This window comes from Fundulus heteroclitus, chromosome 20 (assembly GCF_011125445.2).
Source record: "Fundulus heteroclitus isolate FHET01 chromosome 20, MU-UCD_Fhet_4.1, whole genome shotgun sequence".
Classification (NCBI taxonomy): Eukaryota; Metazoa; Chordata; class Actinopteri; order Cyprinodontiformes; family Fundulidae; genus Fundulus; species Fundulus heteroclitus.
The window spans coordinates 12,316,306-12,336,794 of record NC_046380.1 but is presented as its reverse complement, the minus strand read 5'-3'; the positions used below and the strand labels follow the sequence as shown (position 1 = coordinate 12,336,794).

The 20,489-nt window shown below is 38.4% G+C and overlaps 2 protein-coding genes across 3 annotated transcripts; one reads left to right on the top strand and one right to left on the bottom strand.

Moving 5' to 3' along the window:
* Positions 1 to 1,109: 1,109 nt before the first annotated feature.
* LOC105939237 (transcription factor HES-5) lies at positions 1,110 to 9,606 on the top strand. Of its 2 annotated transcripts, none has more exons than XM_036152094.1 (2): positions 1,110 to 1,221; positions 8,586 to 9,606. In XM_036152094.1, exons 1-2 carry the CDS (start codon positions 1,159 to 1,161, stop codon positions 9,012 to 9,014), a joined length of 492 nt encoding a protein of 163 aa, XP_036007987.1. In that variant the 5' UTR covers positions 1,110 to 1,158; the 3' UTR covers positions 9,015 to 9,606. The 2 variants fall into 2 exon arrangements, with proteins under 2 accessions (XP_036007987.1, XP_012736774.1); XM_012881320.3 differs by lacking the exon at positions 1,110 to 1,221 and adding an exon at positions 8,352 to 8,464.
* Positions 9,607 to 19,059: 9,453 nt separating this feature from the next.
* LOC118556625 (transcription factor HES-5-like) lies at positions 19,060 to 20,262 on the bottom strand. The gene is made up of 2 exons (XM_036124557.1): positions 20,152 to 20,262; positions 19,060 to 20,038 (listed from the first exon to the last, which is right to left on the bottom strand). Exons 1-2 carry the CDS (start codon positions 20,212 to 20,214, stop codon positions 19,613 to 19,615), a joined length of 489 nt encoding a protein of 162 aa, XP_035980450.1. The 5' UTR covers positions 20,215 to 20,262; the 3' UTR covers positions 19,060 to 19,612.
* Positions 20,263 to 20,489: the final 227 nt, after the last annotated feature.

Sequence of the window (20,489 nt, the reverse complement as noted above, 5' to 3'; positions counted from 1 at the left end):
CTCTTTCCTCTCCTCTTTCACCTTTTCTTCCTTTTACCATTTTGTCTCATCTGTTTCTCTCTTTTATTTCCTCTTTTATCTTCCCGTTTCTGTGTCTATTGAACATGAAATAGTCCCAGCATAAAGTCTAATAAAGCTTCTTTGCATATATAAATCTAGTGGAGCACTCTGGCGAAAGCAGTAAGGCTCCACTCGTGAAAGTCAAATCTGTTGGGCTCTTTTTGGCATCAAGACAACAATTCTTATTGCCGCATTACCAGATAGGAGACAGAAAAAGAAAACTGCTGTATCATAATGCTCCATTAACAACGATGACGCTTCAGTAATGAAATCAATTAATATAACAGACAAAACCAAACTATGTGGATTGGGATGAAAGTCACGTTTTTTCCCCCCATATAATTTCAAATTACACAAATTCCTAGAGACAACCAATAGCTTCCTTTCCCTCCAGATGGTTGGTGATGTAACACCGTTTGTGTAGCAACACACGGCCAGCATCTGCTCCGGAGATCCTTTTGAGACCCAATGACCCCAGCATGGGGAGTAAGTGTGGGAAACCTGCATCAACCCACTCCTCACACTGTCTGTAAGGCACGTGCCAACTGACTCGTCTGCATCTTTGTTCATTTTTCAATGTTTCTTTTCATGAAATTACACTGGCAGTATCACAAAGCCCTTGCATTTTTCTCACAACTTTTTAAATTGCTGTATATGTTATGCCATATCTAAGAGGCTTTTTTGCAACGAGAGTAAAATATTTACTTGTTTTATAAGTGTTTTTTATTCCTGAGAAACTGACAGCAAATGATCATTCTTTCCATGAGATTTGGATCATAAACATGTCTTTAAGAATTCAATGTATAGTCTCTCCGCACATTCAGCATTTTCCCCACATTTACGTTTTTTTCTGTCTCTGCCGTCAGGTCTCCATCTGTTCCCTTGAGACCAAACAATTATCCTCAAAGAATGAATGAGAGCGTGCTCCACATGTCTAGTTGTCACACAGAGCGATCCGATTGGCTCCGACTGTGAGAAAGCCCACACAGACCAAAACCCACACATTTATATGGAGATGTGGGACTATAAATAGGAGGGATGAAGCTAGCAGAGATCAGATCATCTCTACAGAGACCTCTGGTGCACAGGGATCCAACCATGGCGCCTACAATCACGACAGCAATGGCCGTCTCTCAGGAGCATCTGACTCTGAACCACAAGGTAAGCTAGAGTCTAAGAAATCCCGTTGCCAAGTGAGCATTTTTCTGTTAATAGCAACGATACATTTTATGATACATTTACTCATGACTCTCCTCTCGTTTCTGCAGCTCAGGAAGCCTCTGGTGGAGAAGTTGCGCAGAGAGCGAATCAACAGCAGCATCGAGCAGCTCAAGTCTCTCCTGGGTCCAGAGCTCCTCAAGCAGCAGCCAGACTCCAAGCTGGAGAAAGCAGACATCCTGGAGAGGACCGTCTGCTTCCTGACGCAGCTGATGGAGCAGAACCAGCAGCAGAGAGGACGGCTGAACCAGCTTGAACATCTCGACTCCTCTTTTGATGACAACCAGAAAGAGGCTGAGATCTCTCAGAACTCCACAGTTCAGACCAGCAAAAACGAAGATCCTGAGGTTAAAGTGTGGAGGCCTTGGTAGACACGCACAGACTGAATAAGGAGATCGTATCGGTCAAATATTACTGGATTCAGCTCTTTTCAAATGTGAAAAGTATATTTCCAGCAGAAATAGCTGCAGTGCCTATCATTTTGAGAAGGACGTCTTATTATGCACGTTGCATTAAATTCTTATGACTGAGTAGCAATTTATTTTTACTGTACCTTAGGGCAGATAAAATGCTGATAAGATTCATCACGTGTTTTTTTTATCAGTATAATACCATATTGGTCAAAGATTACTAAATGAAATACTTTGCAATTCCAAGGATTTGATTTTCTATTTGTGCAGAAATGCAGAATTGCTTCTATGTATGAAGCCTTTTTAATAATACATTTCCTAGGAAATAACGAACACCATTTATGCATGTTGCATTTTTGTCAAAGTGTGTTATCTGGCTGTACTATATGTATGATAGTGCAAAGGTAGCACTTAAAGCATTTTGATTACAATGTTTTGCTGTGATCATAAATATGTAAAATCCTTTATAGGAAAAGTTTTATTAATGAGCTTTTAATCTCACTGATTATTCCAAACGGATCTGTTACGATCTCAATAATAGTCCTTTAATTTATAAAGGTTTATTGATACCTTTCTGTTGTTCAAACAGAGGAGACATTATGAACTTTTTGTTGAATATTTTTTATATAATCACCTTATAGGATTACTGAATGATTCAAAGATCAAACTATTTGTCAGACTATTTGTTTCATGTTGAATAGTAAGCTTTGTTTTCACTGTTTTCACAACCCTGAACCACTAAATTGAATTTAGAGGTTGTAAAGAATCACGTGATCTGTTTTAGGGTCAGAGGAATGAGGTTCTTTATATTTTTTTCTAAAGTGTAAAATTGTTTTTTTTTTCACGATTCCCAAAATGTCAAAGAACAGTGAGTTCTCTAAGTTGTTTATCTTTTGTAAAGATACCGATCCTTTACTCTCTACAAGTTGCTGTCTGATGTTTCATTAGATTTCAAACTTCACCACTTCTAGTGGCTAAGTTAATAAACTAAAAACCAAAAACCAATAGATGTGTTTGTCATGATTTAGTTTTTTTGTTTGTTTTGCATTGGACTTTTCTTAATGAGCCTTCACCTCTAAGCCATCATCCAATCGCCTGTGTCTGCATGCTGCACAAGTCTGCCTGTTTCCCCGTGAGTTCAAGCCGCTTGCTCTGCTCGTTCTGGGAGTTCCTCGGTCCACATCACCTGCTCTGGTCTGTCACTACCTGCATCCTCTGGTCTCCTGCTCATCCCAACCTGTTCTGTCATATTTCTAACTTTATTTGATTCTTTGGAAACCTGTTTCAAATTACTGGTCAAAGCAGTTCCACTTCCACTGTTAGAATCCCCATCATTGCTCATGGGCGTTTTATATGATCTAATAATCAGCAGCATTTGACATACAAAGAAAAAACAAAACCAAATAGTTAGAATAGAAATAGAGAATAATGGAAATATAGAAACTCATTAACTTAACGACAGTGGGGAAATAATTAGGGTACCAGGTAAAGGTCCTCTCAAGTTAATAATAAAAAAATAAAATATAAGTAACGTTCCCGCCTTAGAAACTGGTGTTATCTGTTCTCCATTGGGGTTGCATCAAATATAATGTTGACCACTTGCTCTGTAAATTTCCAAAGTTTTGAACCCATTATCCTTACTTTGTTTAAGTCACACTATAATAAGTTAATAACATATATTATATTTTTTACATTTCAGCTTTCCATAAAGGTTGATAAGAATCAGATTTTTTAAGGAAGCCTAGTGATAATCCAGGTTCAATTGAGAAAGTAGCCAGAGAAATATTGAATGTTAGTTTAAAGACTTTTTGAAAATGATGAAGTCACCGCAATATCATTCTTAACATGATTTCTTTTCCCATATTTCAATCATGTAAGACACTGCCAATTGTCTTCTTGGGGAAACGTGCTAAGCAAGTACATTTTCTTTGTCTTGAAAATAAATTATCCTGCTGCTTTTTCACATGTATACTAATGTTTTTCCTAAAGATCTGTGAACTGGCAGTCACAGAGAGTATGCACTTTTGAACAGACGGGTTTTTTGTTTGGAGGCTGTCGGTATTGCAGATGTCTGGAGGGAGGCAATTCCTGAGTTTGGGAGCAGAGCGGGAAAAAGTTCTGCCAGTAAGAGAAGCGGACCAGAAATACAACATAATACACCATCATTTTTACTCACACCTGTCCTGTGTTAGTGAAAATAATTTGGGGTTTCACAGCAGCAACGGACTCTTGAAACACTAGATTCAAAGATTCTTTTCTGTCATCGCATGTTGCTGTGGTGAAATTTATTTTTGGCCACTCCAGCTAGGAGTAGAAATAAAAGACAGACAAAGAAACAGGCAATGAACAAGGGTTACAATATCTTTTCTGTTATGTTTCCCCCCATTATAGCGTTCAAAATATAAAAAATTAATAAGATCAAGATTTAAAGGTTTGTATGAACTAGTTGTCCTTCATGAGTCACATATAACAAATAATGAGGTAACAAGGTGCTTTTGTGCAATGATTTGATGCTTCATTTACAGAAATGTGCATTTAGATATCCTGAGATAATAGTGTGCAAGTAGGCGATAAGATTAAAGTGATTGTAACAAATAACGGGCAAGTAACAGTGGAGTGATTCTTAACGTGTTGGACTGCAGTCTCCCTTCAGGGGGCGATAGCCCTCACTGCTCTTAGAAAGACACTAGGTGTCTTTATAACTTATTGCTCCTTTAAACACCAAACCAAATCATTGTTATTTATTATCAGTATTATGAAAAAAAATTCACATTTTTCTAACTCTTTCTGAATCGAACAGTGAGTTTCTTCCCTTCCAGATGGTTGGTGATACAACTCTGTTTCTACAACAACACACAGCATCTGCCAGGGAAATCTCTTTGTGCTCCATTGACCACAGCACGGGGAGTCAGCGTGGGAAACTCACATCCACCGGCTCCAAACACTGCCTGAAAGGCACGTGCTGACTCGCCTTCATCCGAACATCTGCACCGCTGTGTATAATCTTTCAAAGGGTTTTCAAATCAAAATTTCTAATTCTGATTCTGATTCTGAAATCAATTAAAGTGATGTAACGGCCATCCCTTTCTATATCACTGCTTCTTAAAGTACCATTTTACATTTTGTAATAGAAATGCCTTCTAAACTTATTGACATTTACCAAAAAAAGTATCTATTGTATTCAATACTGTTGTAAAATAAATATACGGTTTCAGATTAATGTAGTTGTATGAATTTTGGTCTCCCTTGACACCTATCTCTTATACTTCATTAATAATTGGGAGTGTGCTGCTACTTCTCGTGCCTTATTGACATAGAGAGCCAACTGATGAGTTCAGATCATAAGAAACTTCATCCAGATTCACACATTCATGCAGAGATGTGGGACCCTGAATAGGGGATGAAGCCGGCACAGATCGGATTCTCTCTACAGAGAAGCCTGAAGATCCAATCACAGCACATACAATCACTGGAGCATCTGAGCCCACAAGATAAACATGAAAATCAAGGTTAAATGTCCTTAAAGGAAGTCCTTCATTGTTGATACCAATCCTTTACCGCGGAACAAGTTTTAAAATGACTTTGTCCTTATTTCTGCAGCTCAGAAAGCAACAATTCAATTCAATTCAATTTTATTTATATAGCGCCAAATCATGAAACATGTCATCTCAAGGCACTTTGCAAAGTCAAGTTCAATCATATTATACAGATTGGGTCAGATTATACAGATTGGTCAAAAATGTCCTATATAAGGAAACCAACAACACACACCTTTTGAAGAATGTCAACGCACAGCAAGCTGACTTATCTTCTGTGAGCATCACAGTCCTGACCAGCATCACAGAAGATGAACCTTGGCCTCTGGAGGTAATGGTAGAGAAACTAAGACCATATTTGGTGAAATCTCCCTGAGTGGAACTATTTGAACACCAGCCGTCAACAGTTTTAGTGTTTTCTGTTTTCCAAAATGACATTTCCTTAGACAAATGGAACAAGTCACTTCTTTTATTTTAAGAAAGAAATTACGTCTTTTCACAAATATGATATTACAAGAATGCATTAGTTATTGTTAGTTACATTGTGGTAACGTTATTTATAATTTTATTGTGATTAGTCAGACTATTAGGAAATATAAATGTTGTTTTATGGATAAATGTTTGTAGAAGCTATGTCATTGAATTTCTCTTTTTTGTTTCTTTGTTTCTTTGTTGTTGCTTTTTTTATTCTAGAGGATTTTTTTATCAACATACTCATGATTTGCAGTTTTGCGCAAAAAGGACCAGCTGGTTGTTATTTTAACATTTCAATCTACATTGTAAAAGTTATTTTTAGCAACAAGTTGGGATTTTTATGGTAAATAAAACATGATCTGTCTCTGAGTGTGACCTTTGTTCCGAATACATTCAAATGATTTGTTTAATGTGGTTGGTTTCCCTGCCAATTCTGCAACGCTTGGTCAGAAATGTTGTTGGTCTTTTACGAAGATGCTCTTCCTTTACTGTCTTTAAAAAAGCATGTCTTATAATAATTTACAACCTGCTGTTTGCTGTATCACCTATAATTTGGTTTGAGATCACCGTTTCATTGGACACTGGTCCATTTGTAGTTAAAAATCGAACAAATTCATCCATTTGCATAGTTTTGATTTTCATTCCTTTCATGTTGCAATGACTTCTGCATAACTGGGGACCACAGGTGTCCCCTATATTTAGAATGGTGATGGCCTTTTTATCTAATTGATCAAATACATTTATGTATAGTTAAATTAATTACAAATCTAGTGCAAGTTCTAAAAAAAAAATGCATGTTATGTAAAAACTAAAGCACAGCAACTTCAATTAACATTTTTGACAGAAGGAGGTTAATGATGCCATGTCTCAGTTGGACACACTTGTATTGTTCTTCTGGTGGAAGTAGTGATAGGAGAGACTGTGGGAAACCAGAATAAACGTACTCACAGAGCCACTGAGGGACAATAGATGCTGACCTTTGCCCTGAAGCGATGGAGGTTAAATGGGAACATGTCCCTTGTGCCAGTGACGTTATTCCACTTTTACTTTCACAATTACTACCAACCCCCCTTTTGGAATTTTCTCCACGTTACATCACATCTAGTTTTTGAAGTCTCCACACTGGTAGCAATACAATTCAGAACAGATTTTAATGGGAAATTATTGGTTTGTGAAAGTTTTGATGATTGTAGTTCCCTTCAAAATTATTTTGTGCTACAGTGCCTAATATGAAAGTTTTCTATAAAGATTATTATTATTATTATTAGTAGTAGTAGTAGTAGTAGTATTAAAATACAAGTCAACTAAATGACTATTTGTTTTATTTGTTTTTCTATGGTTCTTGTGATTTTATTGTATTTTGCTGTCTGTTTGAATGTTGTGAAAGGCGATATTACTGGAGCTAAAGTCCACAGACCCTGCAAGGAAACTAGATGTGGTTCTGTGCTTAGACCATTTTTTGCCTTTTTACATTCACCTTTTCTTTACATTTTCTTTTTACATGTTGCTAAGATTTTACTGCCATTCTGTTAGTCATTTTCTTGTCTCTCGGTTAATTGTCTGTACCTATGTTCCTTTATTTCTATGTAAAGTGTTTTGAATTGCCTTATGGTCCCATATAAAATAAACTTGCACTGCCATGTGTTACTCCGTAAACAGCCAAACAATGTTGTTACTGTAATAGATTAGCTACACTTTACAAAGTCTCCTTGGAACAATGGTTGCTATCCTAGCTCATCAGTGATGATGCTTAACTGTCTTAATCTACAGAAATTTTTGTAAACAGAAATTCAGATCAAATGGACTTTCTATGGAGCTGGGGGTAAAAATTTTCAGAGGTATTTTACATTTTACAGACCTCTAGAGCCAACCAATGGGCTTCTTTCCCTCCAGAGGGTTCAGGGAAATTCCTTTGTGCTGCACTGACCACAGCACCAAGACTCAGAGTGGGACTCTCACACCAGCTCCTCACACGCTGCCTGCTGGGCACGTGCCCATCGAGTGGTCTGCATCTGGACATTAGCATCTTTGTGCACAATCTTTCTGATTAACTTGCATTTTTTTGGGACAAAAAAAAAAACACACATTACATTCTTGTTTTTTTAGGTACTGTAAATTAAATAGATGAGGAAATTCTCTTTTGGAAAATGACATTGCTGTTTGTGTTGAAATTTGACTGTGTTCTGATCTTGAATTTCAGATTTAAGATCAGTAAAATCCAAACTAAATCACATATTTAGTTTTTAGCATTTTTTTTCATGACAATTAATTGGGTTATGATATCATTTTATAGCTACTAATGTTTAAAGTGTACACCACAATAAAGATGTCATTCCTTCAGATGCATGCTGGGTTGATGAGTCTGTGCCGCAGTCAGAGATATTGATCCCAGCACTGGGCAGCCCCTCCTCTCCCTCTGCAGGGTCACCGCTTTCCCACATTCACACTGAGCTCTTTGAGTGTTTTCCACCTGCTCCCTCTGAAATCTGACCATTATCCCTCGAGCAATAATGGGAGTGTGTTGCTGCCCCCACATGCCTTATTGTCCCGTAGGGCTCGCTGATTGGTTCAGACTGTGGGAAACCCCGGGCAAACCTAGACCCACACATTCACATGTAGATGTTGGTCTATATAAGAGAGGTCTGCAGCCAGCAGAGATCAGATTATCTCTGCAGAGAACCTCTACAGCTCAGAGATCCAACCATGGCGCCTACGATCACGACAGCAATGGCCATCTCTCAGGAGCATCTGATTCCGAACCACAAGGTAAATATGCAGTTCAAAGAATATTAGGCATCCTTCGTGGTACTTTGTGAATTTAGATACAAATGCTACTCAGCAGGACAAATTCAATAACAGTTTCTTTTTTTTTTTTTTGTTTCTGCAGCTCAGAAAGCCTCTGGTGGAGAAGTTACGCAGAGAGCGTATCAACAGCAGCATCGAGCAGCTCAAGTCTCTCCTGGGTCCAGAGGTCCTCAAGCAGCAGCCAGACTCCAAGCTGGAGAAAGCAGACATCCTGGAGATGACCGTCTGCTTCCTGAGGCATCTGCAGCAGAAGCAGCAGCATCCAGATGTGGAGTCAGCAGCCGTTGATGCAGGCTACTCCAGATGTGCTCAGGAGGTGGTGCACTTCCTGTCCAAAGATGAAGTGAAGACAGAGTCCCAAAGAAAGCTCCTGAACCACTTCAGCACAATGAGGTCTTTCTCTGTGAAAAGCCCAAGAGAAAAGGACTTCTCTCCTCTGAGTTTAACAGGGCAAAGCTGCATCAGTAAAGGCAGGAATCCAGGCCGCAGCGCCCTCTGGAGGCCGTGGTAGACACATACAGACTGAAGCTCCTACGAGAGAAACCTGGACCACATTGGTCATAATTTAATGAACTAAATTCTTATTTAAGGATCAGCCTATTTTCTGTTTGAACAGATGGTGTTATATATTTTATATATGTGTGTAATTTTCCAAGATTACATTTCCAGTGAAAATGGGAGCAGCTTTGTCTTTAGTTTTAAGAAGATCGACATATTGTCACGCATCTTGTATAGATTTTCCATATTCACACTGGAGATAATGTAGTAATAGGAATATCAGGAATATTGATTATTTTTTGATTAATTGTAATCATGGTCTCAGGTTTAAATGTCCGTTTTATGGACCATTTCTTTTAAAGAGTGTAACTCTATTCAGTCTTTATAGGCTGTTAAAATACTAAAACATTTATGCTTTTATTTTATTTTTTGGTATTTTGTAAGTTTAATTACAATTTGTCAACAATGGTATTTTTTTATTTTTTTTTACTATTGTGAAACATATTGATCACTTTGATCAAGTATCCCATGCTTTTTCTTCAAATCTACCTCATTTTATGTAATTTGTGAAAAGCAACAATCTTCTAAAAATGGAATTTCACTTTTTTTTTTAAAAAAAAAGTTGGTTTACTGACAGTCACAGTTTTTTGTGACAGTATTTACTTGAAGAAAAACAACTTTATTTAGTTGGTATTATGACGGATGTGATCTGTTTTAAGGTCAGCCATTGCGATGATTCTCCTTATGTTGATTGAATTAACAATTTCTGCTTCATATAAGAAGTGAGTTTCCTCTGAAACAATGCGCTGTGTCTTTTATAAAGACAGATGTTCTTTTACTTTCTCTGAGTACTTTATGTCTTGTAAAAGTTTGAATTTTGCCGTTGATGTATCATCACTAGTTAGAGCTTTACCAATTCATTGCTCAATGTGCCTTTAATAAACAAACACTACCAGATGAAAAGATTTCTTCTCATTTTATCTTATGATCACCTGCAGGAAATTAGATAACTATGTTTCAATCTTGCAGTTCTTTTAATTACTTTTTTGAAGCCCTTAAAGGAACCAGAATTTATTTGTATACACCAGTATACACCATCAATATCTAGCTACAGCATTATAATCCTAAGTAGTGAATCAGGAAGCAGAGGGAATACACACATAAAGGAATATAATATATGCTAACACACTTTTATGACATTGTATGAATCTACATTATATAATTCAGAGACACATTTGAATACGTCTCTGCTGTCAAAAGGTTTTAGTATATTTCCTACATGTTGACTCCCAGTTCCTATGTGAGGCAACGGTATGCTGTGTTCAGCATGTTCATCTCTTATAAGACGGAAATTTTAAACTATTTGTTTTGTTTTATAACAGCAAAAGCTGTAGAAAATGTAATAAAAATTATTATTTGGTCATTTCTTTAAGTAATTGGATTGTTGCTGCCCAGTGCACAATGGTTGAGGATCTTGACATCTGATTTTATTTGTTTGTGTGCCTATATGCACCTAAGAACATAAAAGCTGATAAGAATACAATTTCTTTTCAAAGTATCATTGATATGCTACTGTAAACAACTTTAATGCAAAGAAAGCAATCCTCCTCATAAACTACATAATCATCTAACAAAAATCTGTGTGAAAGGTAGATTCCTTTTTTCCATTTTAAACAATCTTCATTATGTATTTAAAGAAAAGAAGAGATTCTGTGAATTTCTCTGATTAGAATCTGATATAATCGAATAGCCTTCATTCATCAAACTCTGAGGAGATTCTCTTGTTAATGGCAGAGCTTAAAATCCACACAAGTAAAAGATATATATATAAAAAAATCTAGGAATACAATTCTCCAAAAGAAAGTGTAAAAATAAACACAAAAATATAGGAATTGTTTGTAAAGGAGACAGGAATAAAGAGGTTGGCCGAGTGTTTCTTCAGAAGATTAATAGTAACATTCAGAGTATTACCTCTTGCTTTAATCAAAAGTGCATCAGCCTTTCAAAAGTAAAAATTTTTTAATTCATGTGACTTTCATTTAATACAACAAAAAAGTAAAGAAAATGAGCTTAATCCAAAGTTTTAGAACCACCTTTGTTCTGTCAGCTTCTCATACCAGAACCACTACTGTAGCAAAGAGAGTACAGTCTTTGTGACCCGGCCTTTGACATTGGCTCACACTCCAAACAGGCTTGGACTTACCTTCATGGAGTTCCCAAAGTCTAATTTCTCAGCGGCTATCTATCGGCTGACAGCAAAATTTCAACACAACAGCTGTCGTTCCAGCTGAGGTGTCAGTCAGAGACTGAAACGCTCTTTATTCTGGTTTGGCTCATTTTGATACCTTGTTGGTTTTGACTTGGTTTTATGAAAGACCATCGAAGAAAAAAAACGATAAAGCACTCAAACAGAGTAATTCAAGGAAGCTGTTTTAGAAAGATCTGGGGTAATTGTCTCTCCCTTTTGTCAATTAAACTTTATCCCCCAAAGTGGTTAATCCAAAATGTGTGACATTACAAAATGGAAAGCCTCCCACCATCATGGTTGCTAATGTGACCTACAGAAGGTCATTTAGAACGACAGGAAACTGACAGCTGATTGTAATGGATTATTTCCACCGTACTATCTGACGTATTTTGTTTCACGATTTCAAAAGTCGCTCTGTTTCTGGGGCAGCCAATGGCGTTGCTTCCCTCCAGCATGCTTGGTGACGTGATCCCGTGTCTCCCCAAGAAAACAGAGCCAGCATCTGTCTCAGAATGATAGAGCAGACAGTTAGTGTGGGAACCTTAGATCACTTTGTTGCTCATGTGGAAAAGACGCCACGTGCCACGACATGACGGCATTATTTAGACACCAGAAATAACAAGATCTGTGAAAAAAAACAAAAAAAATTCTGGAAAAATACCAATATTTTAAAGCAAATATTGTGTAACACTGCTTTGTTGTGACAGTAATACAAAAAAATAAATAAGTATAACCAGTAAAGAACTTCTAATTTAAACTAAATTATTTTTTCTTTATCATTTTTTCATTGTGGTTATAATAAGAAGTTGACAAAAAAAATGGCACTAACTCATCCAAATAAGTGTTTATTTTGTATTTAACTGGAATGAGCCTTATCCCACCACGTGCGTTCTGCAGATAGAGGGTGTGCTCTGTTAAAGTAATTGATCCCGGGATTAGCCAGCAGATAAGCTCCCTCTATAGGGTCACCACCTTCCCACATTCACACAGCGCATTGTGTCGGCTCCATCTGGTCCCCTGAGATGTGAACATAAAGCCCCAGGCAAAGATGACAGCGTGCTGCTGCCACACATGCCGTATTGTCCCGTTTGGCTCTCACATCGGCCGAAACTGTGGGAACCTGCAGCCAAGCCAAGACCCACGTGTCTGAATAAGGTGTTGAACTGGAAACTGGAAGGAGGAATTCAGGAAAGATCGGAATATGAACGCTGCAGCATAGATTTAACATGGTGAATAAAATCACCAAAGATTTTAAAAAGCTTCCTACTATGAGCTAAATGGTATAGTGGAAAGCTGCATGGAGTTGACAATTTATTAATTCTGTCTTTTTGGTAACATTGCACATATGGCCATCTTACTGACTACAGCACTGTTTGCTCTGTAAAGCAACCAGAGATGGGCAAACAAATCCCAAAGTCTATGTTGAAAAAAGTAGACATCATGGAGATAATGGTTGTCAAAAACTGCAGCATCCTTAGAAAAAAAAAAAAAAATGAAAAAAACTGACTTATATTCTCTGACCCACTGTTCTGATTAGCATCAAAAAAGACACGTCCAGCGGGTAAAGCACTAAAAAAGTCCCTAAGCAGTGGTGTCTAAGTTCATTTAGACACCACTGCTTGCTACAAAGAGTCCATATTATGGAAGAAGCTTAATTTTTGTTCAACATATTTGTATTTTTATATGACCAACTTCATAATTTTTTTAACCTGATATCCGATCTGTTTCTATTTCTTGTTCAATCAATTTAGACTACATTGCTTCAATGTGATGATAAACTGCTGCATTCAAAGTTCTTTTTATCTGAAAGATTGTCTAATACTTTATATGTCATTGAAATGTAAAGGATACTAGCTTTCAATGCTCTGCCTTAGTAAAGTCTAAAATAAAGCTAATAAGTGATGATAACAGCTGAATAATAGGTAAAAGCTGTGGCTGCCCTCATTTATTTGATGGATCCATGTGTATACGGTGTAGAATGTGTAAATGGTTGATTTTTAAATTATGTTTGTTCTGTATGAGGGCAAAGTTAAGGACTCAACGCAATCAACCGTCCACTGGCTCCACATACTGGCATTGTAGAATTAATTACAGCCCTGAGGTATTCAGCTAGCTTTCCTTAGTTGAAAACTATTTACAAACTGGTGTGAGAATCTGAGCTTGTCTGTATTGTATTATAACTAGGAGTGATTTGAAAAGCATGTAACTGCATTTAAATCTATCTAAGACTGGAGTGACATGGTTACATATTTATGTGTGTTGAGATGAAGTTGTGAAAATATGGAAAACTAAATCAGTCTAAGTTGATTAAATTGTACTTATTTATGAGTAATTAACCCCTAGATCTGAGACAGTCTTAAAATGTCCAAGTCTTTCTGTATTTACTAAACAGAATCAGATTTAGCAAATTTGAACTTCACAGTTTGAACATATATCGCCTTGAGCAATGATTGCACTCCCAGCAGACTGGGATGGCTGTAGTAAACAGTGAACGCATATCCGTTTTAATTGAGCCATGTTGTCATAATTTTACACTGATAACATTTTATATACAGTGATATACAAGCAACCAAACTTAGTAAATCACTCCTTTAAATTATTCAAAGTACAAGAAAATTCTGGTGCAGATAAATAAATAAATAAATAAATAAATAAATAAATAAATAAATAAATAAACAAATAAAGTGTTTTCTTCATTAATAATAATAGTATCACTATCATCTCTGAATATCTAAATGCACATTTTTGTAACCAAGGCCTCAACCATCATTGTTCAATAAGCACCGTACTACCTCACTGTCAGTGAGTTACATAAACTGTAAAAAAATAAAAATAAAAAATGTAACCCTTGTTCATTGCATGTTTGTTTGTTTGTTTTGTTTGTTTTTTTGCCCTCATTAAGTGTAATGAGAACTGTAATGTGAACCGGAGTAGCCAAACAGAAATTTTGCTGCAGTGACAGGCGGTGACAAATAAAATATTCTGATTCTCTAATAATAATAATAATAACAATAATTTTATGAAATTTTTGCCTTGCTTTAAGTTTAAACATTTCCGTTGTGATTTTACCCCTGAACCACTTTAAATGACCATGCTAGCCAGTTTAAGGTGGGTTCACCTCGCTGACAATCTCCTCTCCCATCTGCTTGTGTTTCCCAGTGCTATCTACACCGGCGTTCTCTCAGGTTTCCCATTTCTCCTCCTCTAAGCCAGGCAGCACGGCTGCCTGCACAAGGCTGGCTGTGCCCCGGTCACACGCCCTCCTCTTTCACTGCTGCTGGGAGCCGCTGCGACACACGGCTTCCCACACTTCTGTATGCAGCCCGCTCAGCCGCACACACAATGGAAGTGTGTCTGGTCCCAACAAAGCCTCAGGAGCTGTTCTCAGGCAAGGCCCTCACAAGAGGCCAGTCCACCGACAAACCATCTGCTTTGGCTGCAGTTCACTGCTGAGAAGCACAGTGGGAAAACTTGATATAAAACGGCAAAATGTGGCCTGTGGTTTTTTTTTTTTTTCATTCAAACCAAAAGACTTGAGAAAAGTTATGGATCACATCAGTAAAATATGATGATTCAAAGAGGGTTTCTCCTCAGTATACATGTCATTCTTTCCAGCTACGCTGCTGAAGTTCAAGTGTTTGCCTGGTTTATTCTGTTATATTTATCTAATATGTTTTTTCTGCTTTTTATTATGTGAGCCTGCGTGTTTATTTAGAGGTCAAAGTCCAGGTTAAAGGATCGCCAAAGGGAACTGAATTTTCCCGTGTCATCCTCATGGAAAACACTTTCCCACTGACCTTTCTGATGAGTGGCATGCAGATAAAGCATCCCACCTGTTCTCCGTGACAGCCATTAAATTCAGCCCATTGTCTGGCGTTTGAACGTCCCTGATTGGTGGAACGGCTGAGAGCGCGTCGGACCGCCAGCATAAATGTCGAGCAGAGATGCGGAGGAAATCACAGCCATCGTCTGAACCTTTGCAGGCAGCTGAAGGACTTCCCGACAGAAGAAGCAAACCTTGAAAATGGCTCTTTACACCGACCTTGTGCTCCAGGACACCATGAAGGAGGAACTCTTCAGGTGAGACTTCTATATCCTCTAACCTACTAATGTACAGTTAAAGATATATTTTTAGTCTGTTTTTTGTAAAAAATTATTTTCCTGAACTAACGAAAGTACTAATAAAACCTGATTTTGCTTCTTTCAGATGCAAACTGCACTCGCTGGAGAGGAAATGCTGCACAGGAGTGGAGAAGCTGAAGGCTCTGGTAGAGGCCCACCTGCAGAACGGCTTCCCTGTTTCGGACCTCCTGGAGAAAACAAAGTCCTTCCTCACTTTGAGGAAAGCCCTGCTGTCGCACAACGGCTACTCCAAATACTCCAGGGACATTTTACGTCTGTTCCCCGATGCAGAGGACGACCTGACTCCGCTGTGCTTTTAACTACCACGGACGACAGAAAACTAACAACTGGACTGAAGCCGCTCCACTTCCATGAACAGCAATGTGGAGGTCTCCTGGAAGGCACATGCACGTGTGATAAAACCCTGCTTGGTCGAAAGAAATGCTTCACTCACATTTTGACAAGGAGAGACTAAGTATGGGCGTTTTAGACATTTTGCAGAAGAAACGTTTAAGACGTTCATGGAAAAAAAAAATACTTGTGTTTCCTTTCAGTTTAAACCAATTGCCAGAATGAGATTTTTGGATTTAAGCTCACAGTTAAGAGATTATTAACTGTAACATGTTATGACTTACTGATGTTGTGCTGCTATTTGAGATTTATTAGAGACATCCCGTCTCTTACCTATGCAAGAATTCGGGTTTTTTTTGTTTGATTAGCAACATTTTCACTTCATCAGAAGGTTTTTTTTGTTCAACTTGAGTAAATTGTAACACTGCCAAATGGTGCTATTTTAACTCTCTGACTGCTGCGAAAATACTGAAGTCAAACACTGTGTGATTTACATACTGCATGTATATTTCTGCCTTGTTTCAAGGTATTTGGTGTGTGTGTGTGTGTGCGTGTGTGTGATATCCTTAAAAGCCAACCTTTCTTCTGAAAAGGGAGTCGATATTTCCTTGTATGCTGTGTATGCATATTTTTATTTTTTACTTCTTTTTATTCATCCAAAGTGGATTTTAAGTTGTCTGTGTTGTTGCATATTTCAAGAAAATAAATATCTGAAGATTAAAGTCCTGTCTTGTGACACGTTTTCAATCAGTTGTTTGGAAATTAAACCCAGTCCCATTCTGTTTTAGGTGATTTTTGTTTTAAAAATATTTCATTACTTTTACAGTTTTCTAATTTTCTCTTAAACACCACAAACAGTCATTTCTAGTATAAGCAAATACCTTTAGAAACTAGGATTTTTTTTGATACTATTGAATTTTAACTGGATTTAACCATGCTACCCGTGATTATATCTGGATTTTATTAATGAATTGAATTGCTTTATGATGCGGGTCACTAGCTTGGTTACACACTGCTGTGGGACACCATCATAATGCCTAACCAGCATTTGTGGTAAATCAGCCAGTGTGGTTGTCAATCTGGGATGAAGACCATGTCCAAGCTCATCCCACAAGTGTTCATTGGGGTCACTGGAGCAGACAGGCCCATTCCGTCTTCTCAACTCCCAAATTATTTGGCAGTCTAATAAACCCTGCTCTGTGTGGTCGAGGATTTACATCTTGGAGACCTGTTAAGTGGAGAAAAGGGATAACCCCTCTTGATAGCTCCCTGCATTGAAATTACTTCTAATGATGTACAGCCTTTGATTTTACGGTTACCAAGATGCTAAAACAAATCATCACCCTCCCTCTGCCAAAAGCTGTTTAGCAATGGCAAAAAGGATATGGCAACATTTTCTTTACAGTCTGCCACCATCCATCCATCCATCTATTGTCTAACACGCCTATCCCTCGTGGGGTCGTGAGGGGTGCTGGTGCCTATCTCCAGCATTCAATGGCCGAGAGGCGGGGTACACCCTGGACAGGTCACCAGTGTATCACAGGGCAACACAGAGACAGACAGGACAAATTCATGTACTCACTCACACCTAAGGAGAATTTAGAGAGGCCAATTAACCTAACAGTCATGTTTCTTTGACTGTGGGAGGAAGCCGGCGTACCCGGAGAGAACCCACACATGCTCAGGGAGAACATGCAAACTCCATGCAGAAAGACCCAGGGCAAGGGTAGGACTTGAACCCAGGACCTTGTCCAGGACACCTGTCCAGGAGTCTTTGTCAATTCTGGTGGTTCATAAGCCTTTTTATTGTGTTTTATATTGAATTTTACTCTAGTTGATTGTAACTTATTTTATGTGTTTATCATGTATGCTGCTCATATTTGTTTAACTCTTTGGTCAGCTGGGCTGTTTTTAAAGTACTTGTGAATAAAGTTGGCTTGACTTACCTTGGCTAATAAGTACCTGCATGTTGACCTTAACAATAAACTAGAGGACTGTAGCTGAGAGGAAGCAGCTGGATAAACTCCTTAGGAGGACCAGCTCCTTCCTGGGATGTCCCCTGGATCCAGTCCAGGGGGTGGGAGACAAAAGAACGGTAAGAAAATCACATCACTGGGGAACAGTGTCTTTCAGCCCAGGCATGGAGCCGCTGCAGAGCTGCAGAGCTTCATCAGGGACAGACTGCTGCACCCTAGATGCTCTAAGGAGCGCCTCCAGAGATCATTCCTCCCAGCTGCTGTTAGACTGTATAATCTTTGCTGCTCCCAGCAAACTCATTGTTTATTAAAATTCCACTGGTTGCAGGGGTTCTGATCTCAGACATGATCTCAGATGCCGGTTTGCACTGTTTTAAACTTCTCTGGGAGTTATTGTTTCTACAGTTATGCATATTACACGGTTTTGCTTTTTTCTCCCCATCGTTATGTAAATTAGCTGCCATTGTTTTTCTTAACTTGGAACATTTCACATTTTTTTCTGAATATTACTTATTTATTAATAATTCCACAGTATTTTCTTCTTTTCTGTTATGTTCTTTCTCTTCTCCTGAACAGTTTAATTCAAAGTGTTTATTATTTCATCTAGTGAGTAAGACTTTCGCCTTCTGTTTACGTGTTCTTGCCACGGTCACACCCAAGTTTACCCACTATGGGACAAAAAAGGCATTTCTATTCTATTCTATTCTATTCTATTCTATTCTATTCTATTCTATTCTATTCTATTTATTGGCCAAGATTGTGTACACAAACAAAGAATTTGACATGCGTGTCATGCACTAACAGCGTGCAAAGGTTGTATAACTGTAAAAAATTTAGAGAAAATTATAGTAATAATACCAGATAAAAGGAACAGTATGTACATGTGTGTGTATCTCAAGCCATTTGTTATGGGAAAAAGATATAAAAAAAAGAATAACAGGCTGTTCAAGAGCAAGTATACTTTTTCTGTTGCACAACAGAGTGTGACTACAGGGTAGGGTGTAATTATTATTGAGCAGGTAAAAACAGACATTAAACTTAACTAATAATGCAAAGCATGATGTAAATATTTTATGTTCAAGAAGTCAGTCAGTTTCTGTATTTGAGCAAATTTACTTTTTTATGTTCCATCTCTCTGCTGTATGGTTGTTTGTTCTTTATAATTTTATTAATTTTACTGGTTCCTGCAACAGTGAATCAATAGATATCTTAATACTTGAATCATCTTTCAAGTATTATTATTACTGAAATGTTTGATTTATAGCAAATTTCCCCCTCTTTTTTTAGGAAGCAGAGCTTTCAAAGCTAAAACGTTGTTTTCCAACAATTCTAAGCCGATGTTAAAATAAACAAGTCAAATATATGTTGTTTTTCTGATTGTTTTATTGCGCATCACTTGGTTTGAAGAGATACATTCATCATGAGACATTAGCCAAATAAGGATTCCTTCATCGAAGGTGTGGGTGCTGACACTCACAGAGTTATAAAGCAGCACATTTGTCTTGAATCTCATCTGCTACACAGAAAAGCATGACATTAAGATTTTCAAAAACCAACGAGGCCAGATCAATCAGAAGGGAAACATACAAATCTGAAACATGTTTGAACATGAAAACAAAACGGTCCCCAAAAATGGAACAAATTATACACTGTTGTCGGCACTGCCAACATTATTTGGGTGTTCACATTAAGAATAATGCTGTTTACGTCACACACTACGAGCTTCCAAACGAGTGACTACATTTCGAAAACAAAATAATACAGAATTTCTTGTTGAAGAAAAACATGGTCAAGCCTTTACAAAAGGCACCACAAATAATACTGTGATACAGACAATAGCTCTTAGATACAAGAGAAGCATAAGGGTGAGCATAAGTACGGAAACTTTGTTTTTCCAGGGCCTGACTTTATTTTTCACCACGGCCTCCAGAGAGAGCTGTTGGACGGACTCTTCTCTTTCTTAATGGCAGCCTGGACTGTGGAGCTCAGAGGAGAAATGTCTTTCAGGCTCCTCTCAGAGGAGGACTGCAGCTTGCTGAAGTGGTGCAGGAGTCCTCTTTGGGACTGTGTCCTCAGATCGTCTTTGGACAGGAAGTGCACCACCTCTTGAACACATCTGGAGTAGCCCTGATCAACAGCCACTGAGTCCACAGCTGGACGCTGCTGCTGCTGCTGCTGCAGTCGTCTCAGGAAGCAGACGGTCATCTCCAGGATGTCTGCTTTCTCCAGCTTGGAGTCTGGCTGCTGCTTGAGGAACTCTGGACCCAGGAGAGACTTGAGCTGCTCGATGCTGCTGTTGATTCGCTCTCTGCGTAACTTCTCCACCAGAGGCTTTCTGAGCTGCAGAAACGAGAGGAGACTCGTTAGAAAACCCATTGCGCTGTGCAACATTGGAATCGACGATCACAAACACTCACGAAGGGTAACTATAGTTTCCTGAATTTCGGGTTTACCTTGTGGTTCAGGGCCAGGTGCTCCTGAGAGGTGGTAATTGCTGCGGGGCTTGTAGGGGCCATGGTCGGATCTCTGTGCTCTCTGTAGAGAGAATCTGATCTTCGCTGGCTGCAGCCCTCCTTTATATAGCCCCACATCTACATATGAATGTGTGGGTCTCGGTTTGCCCAGAGTTTCTCACAGTCTCGGCCAATCAGAGAGAGCAATGAGACAATAAAGGATGCAAAACGCTGAATGGTATTATTGCCTTGAGGATAATGGTTTGATCTCAGGGGAGCCACAGGAGCACTAAAGGGGGGAGGGCGTACAAAGCGCCGTTTGAATCTGGGAAAGTGGT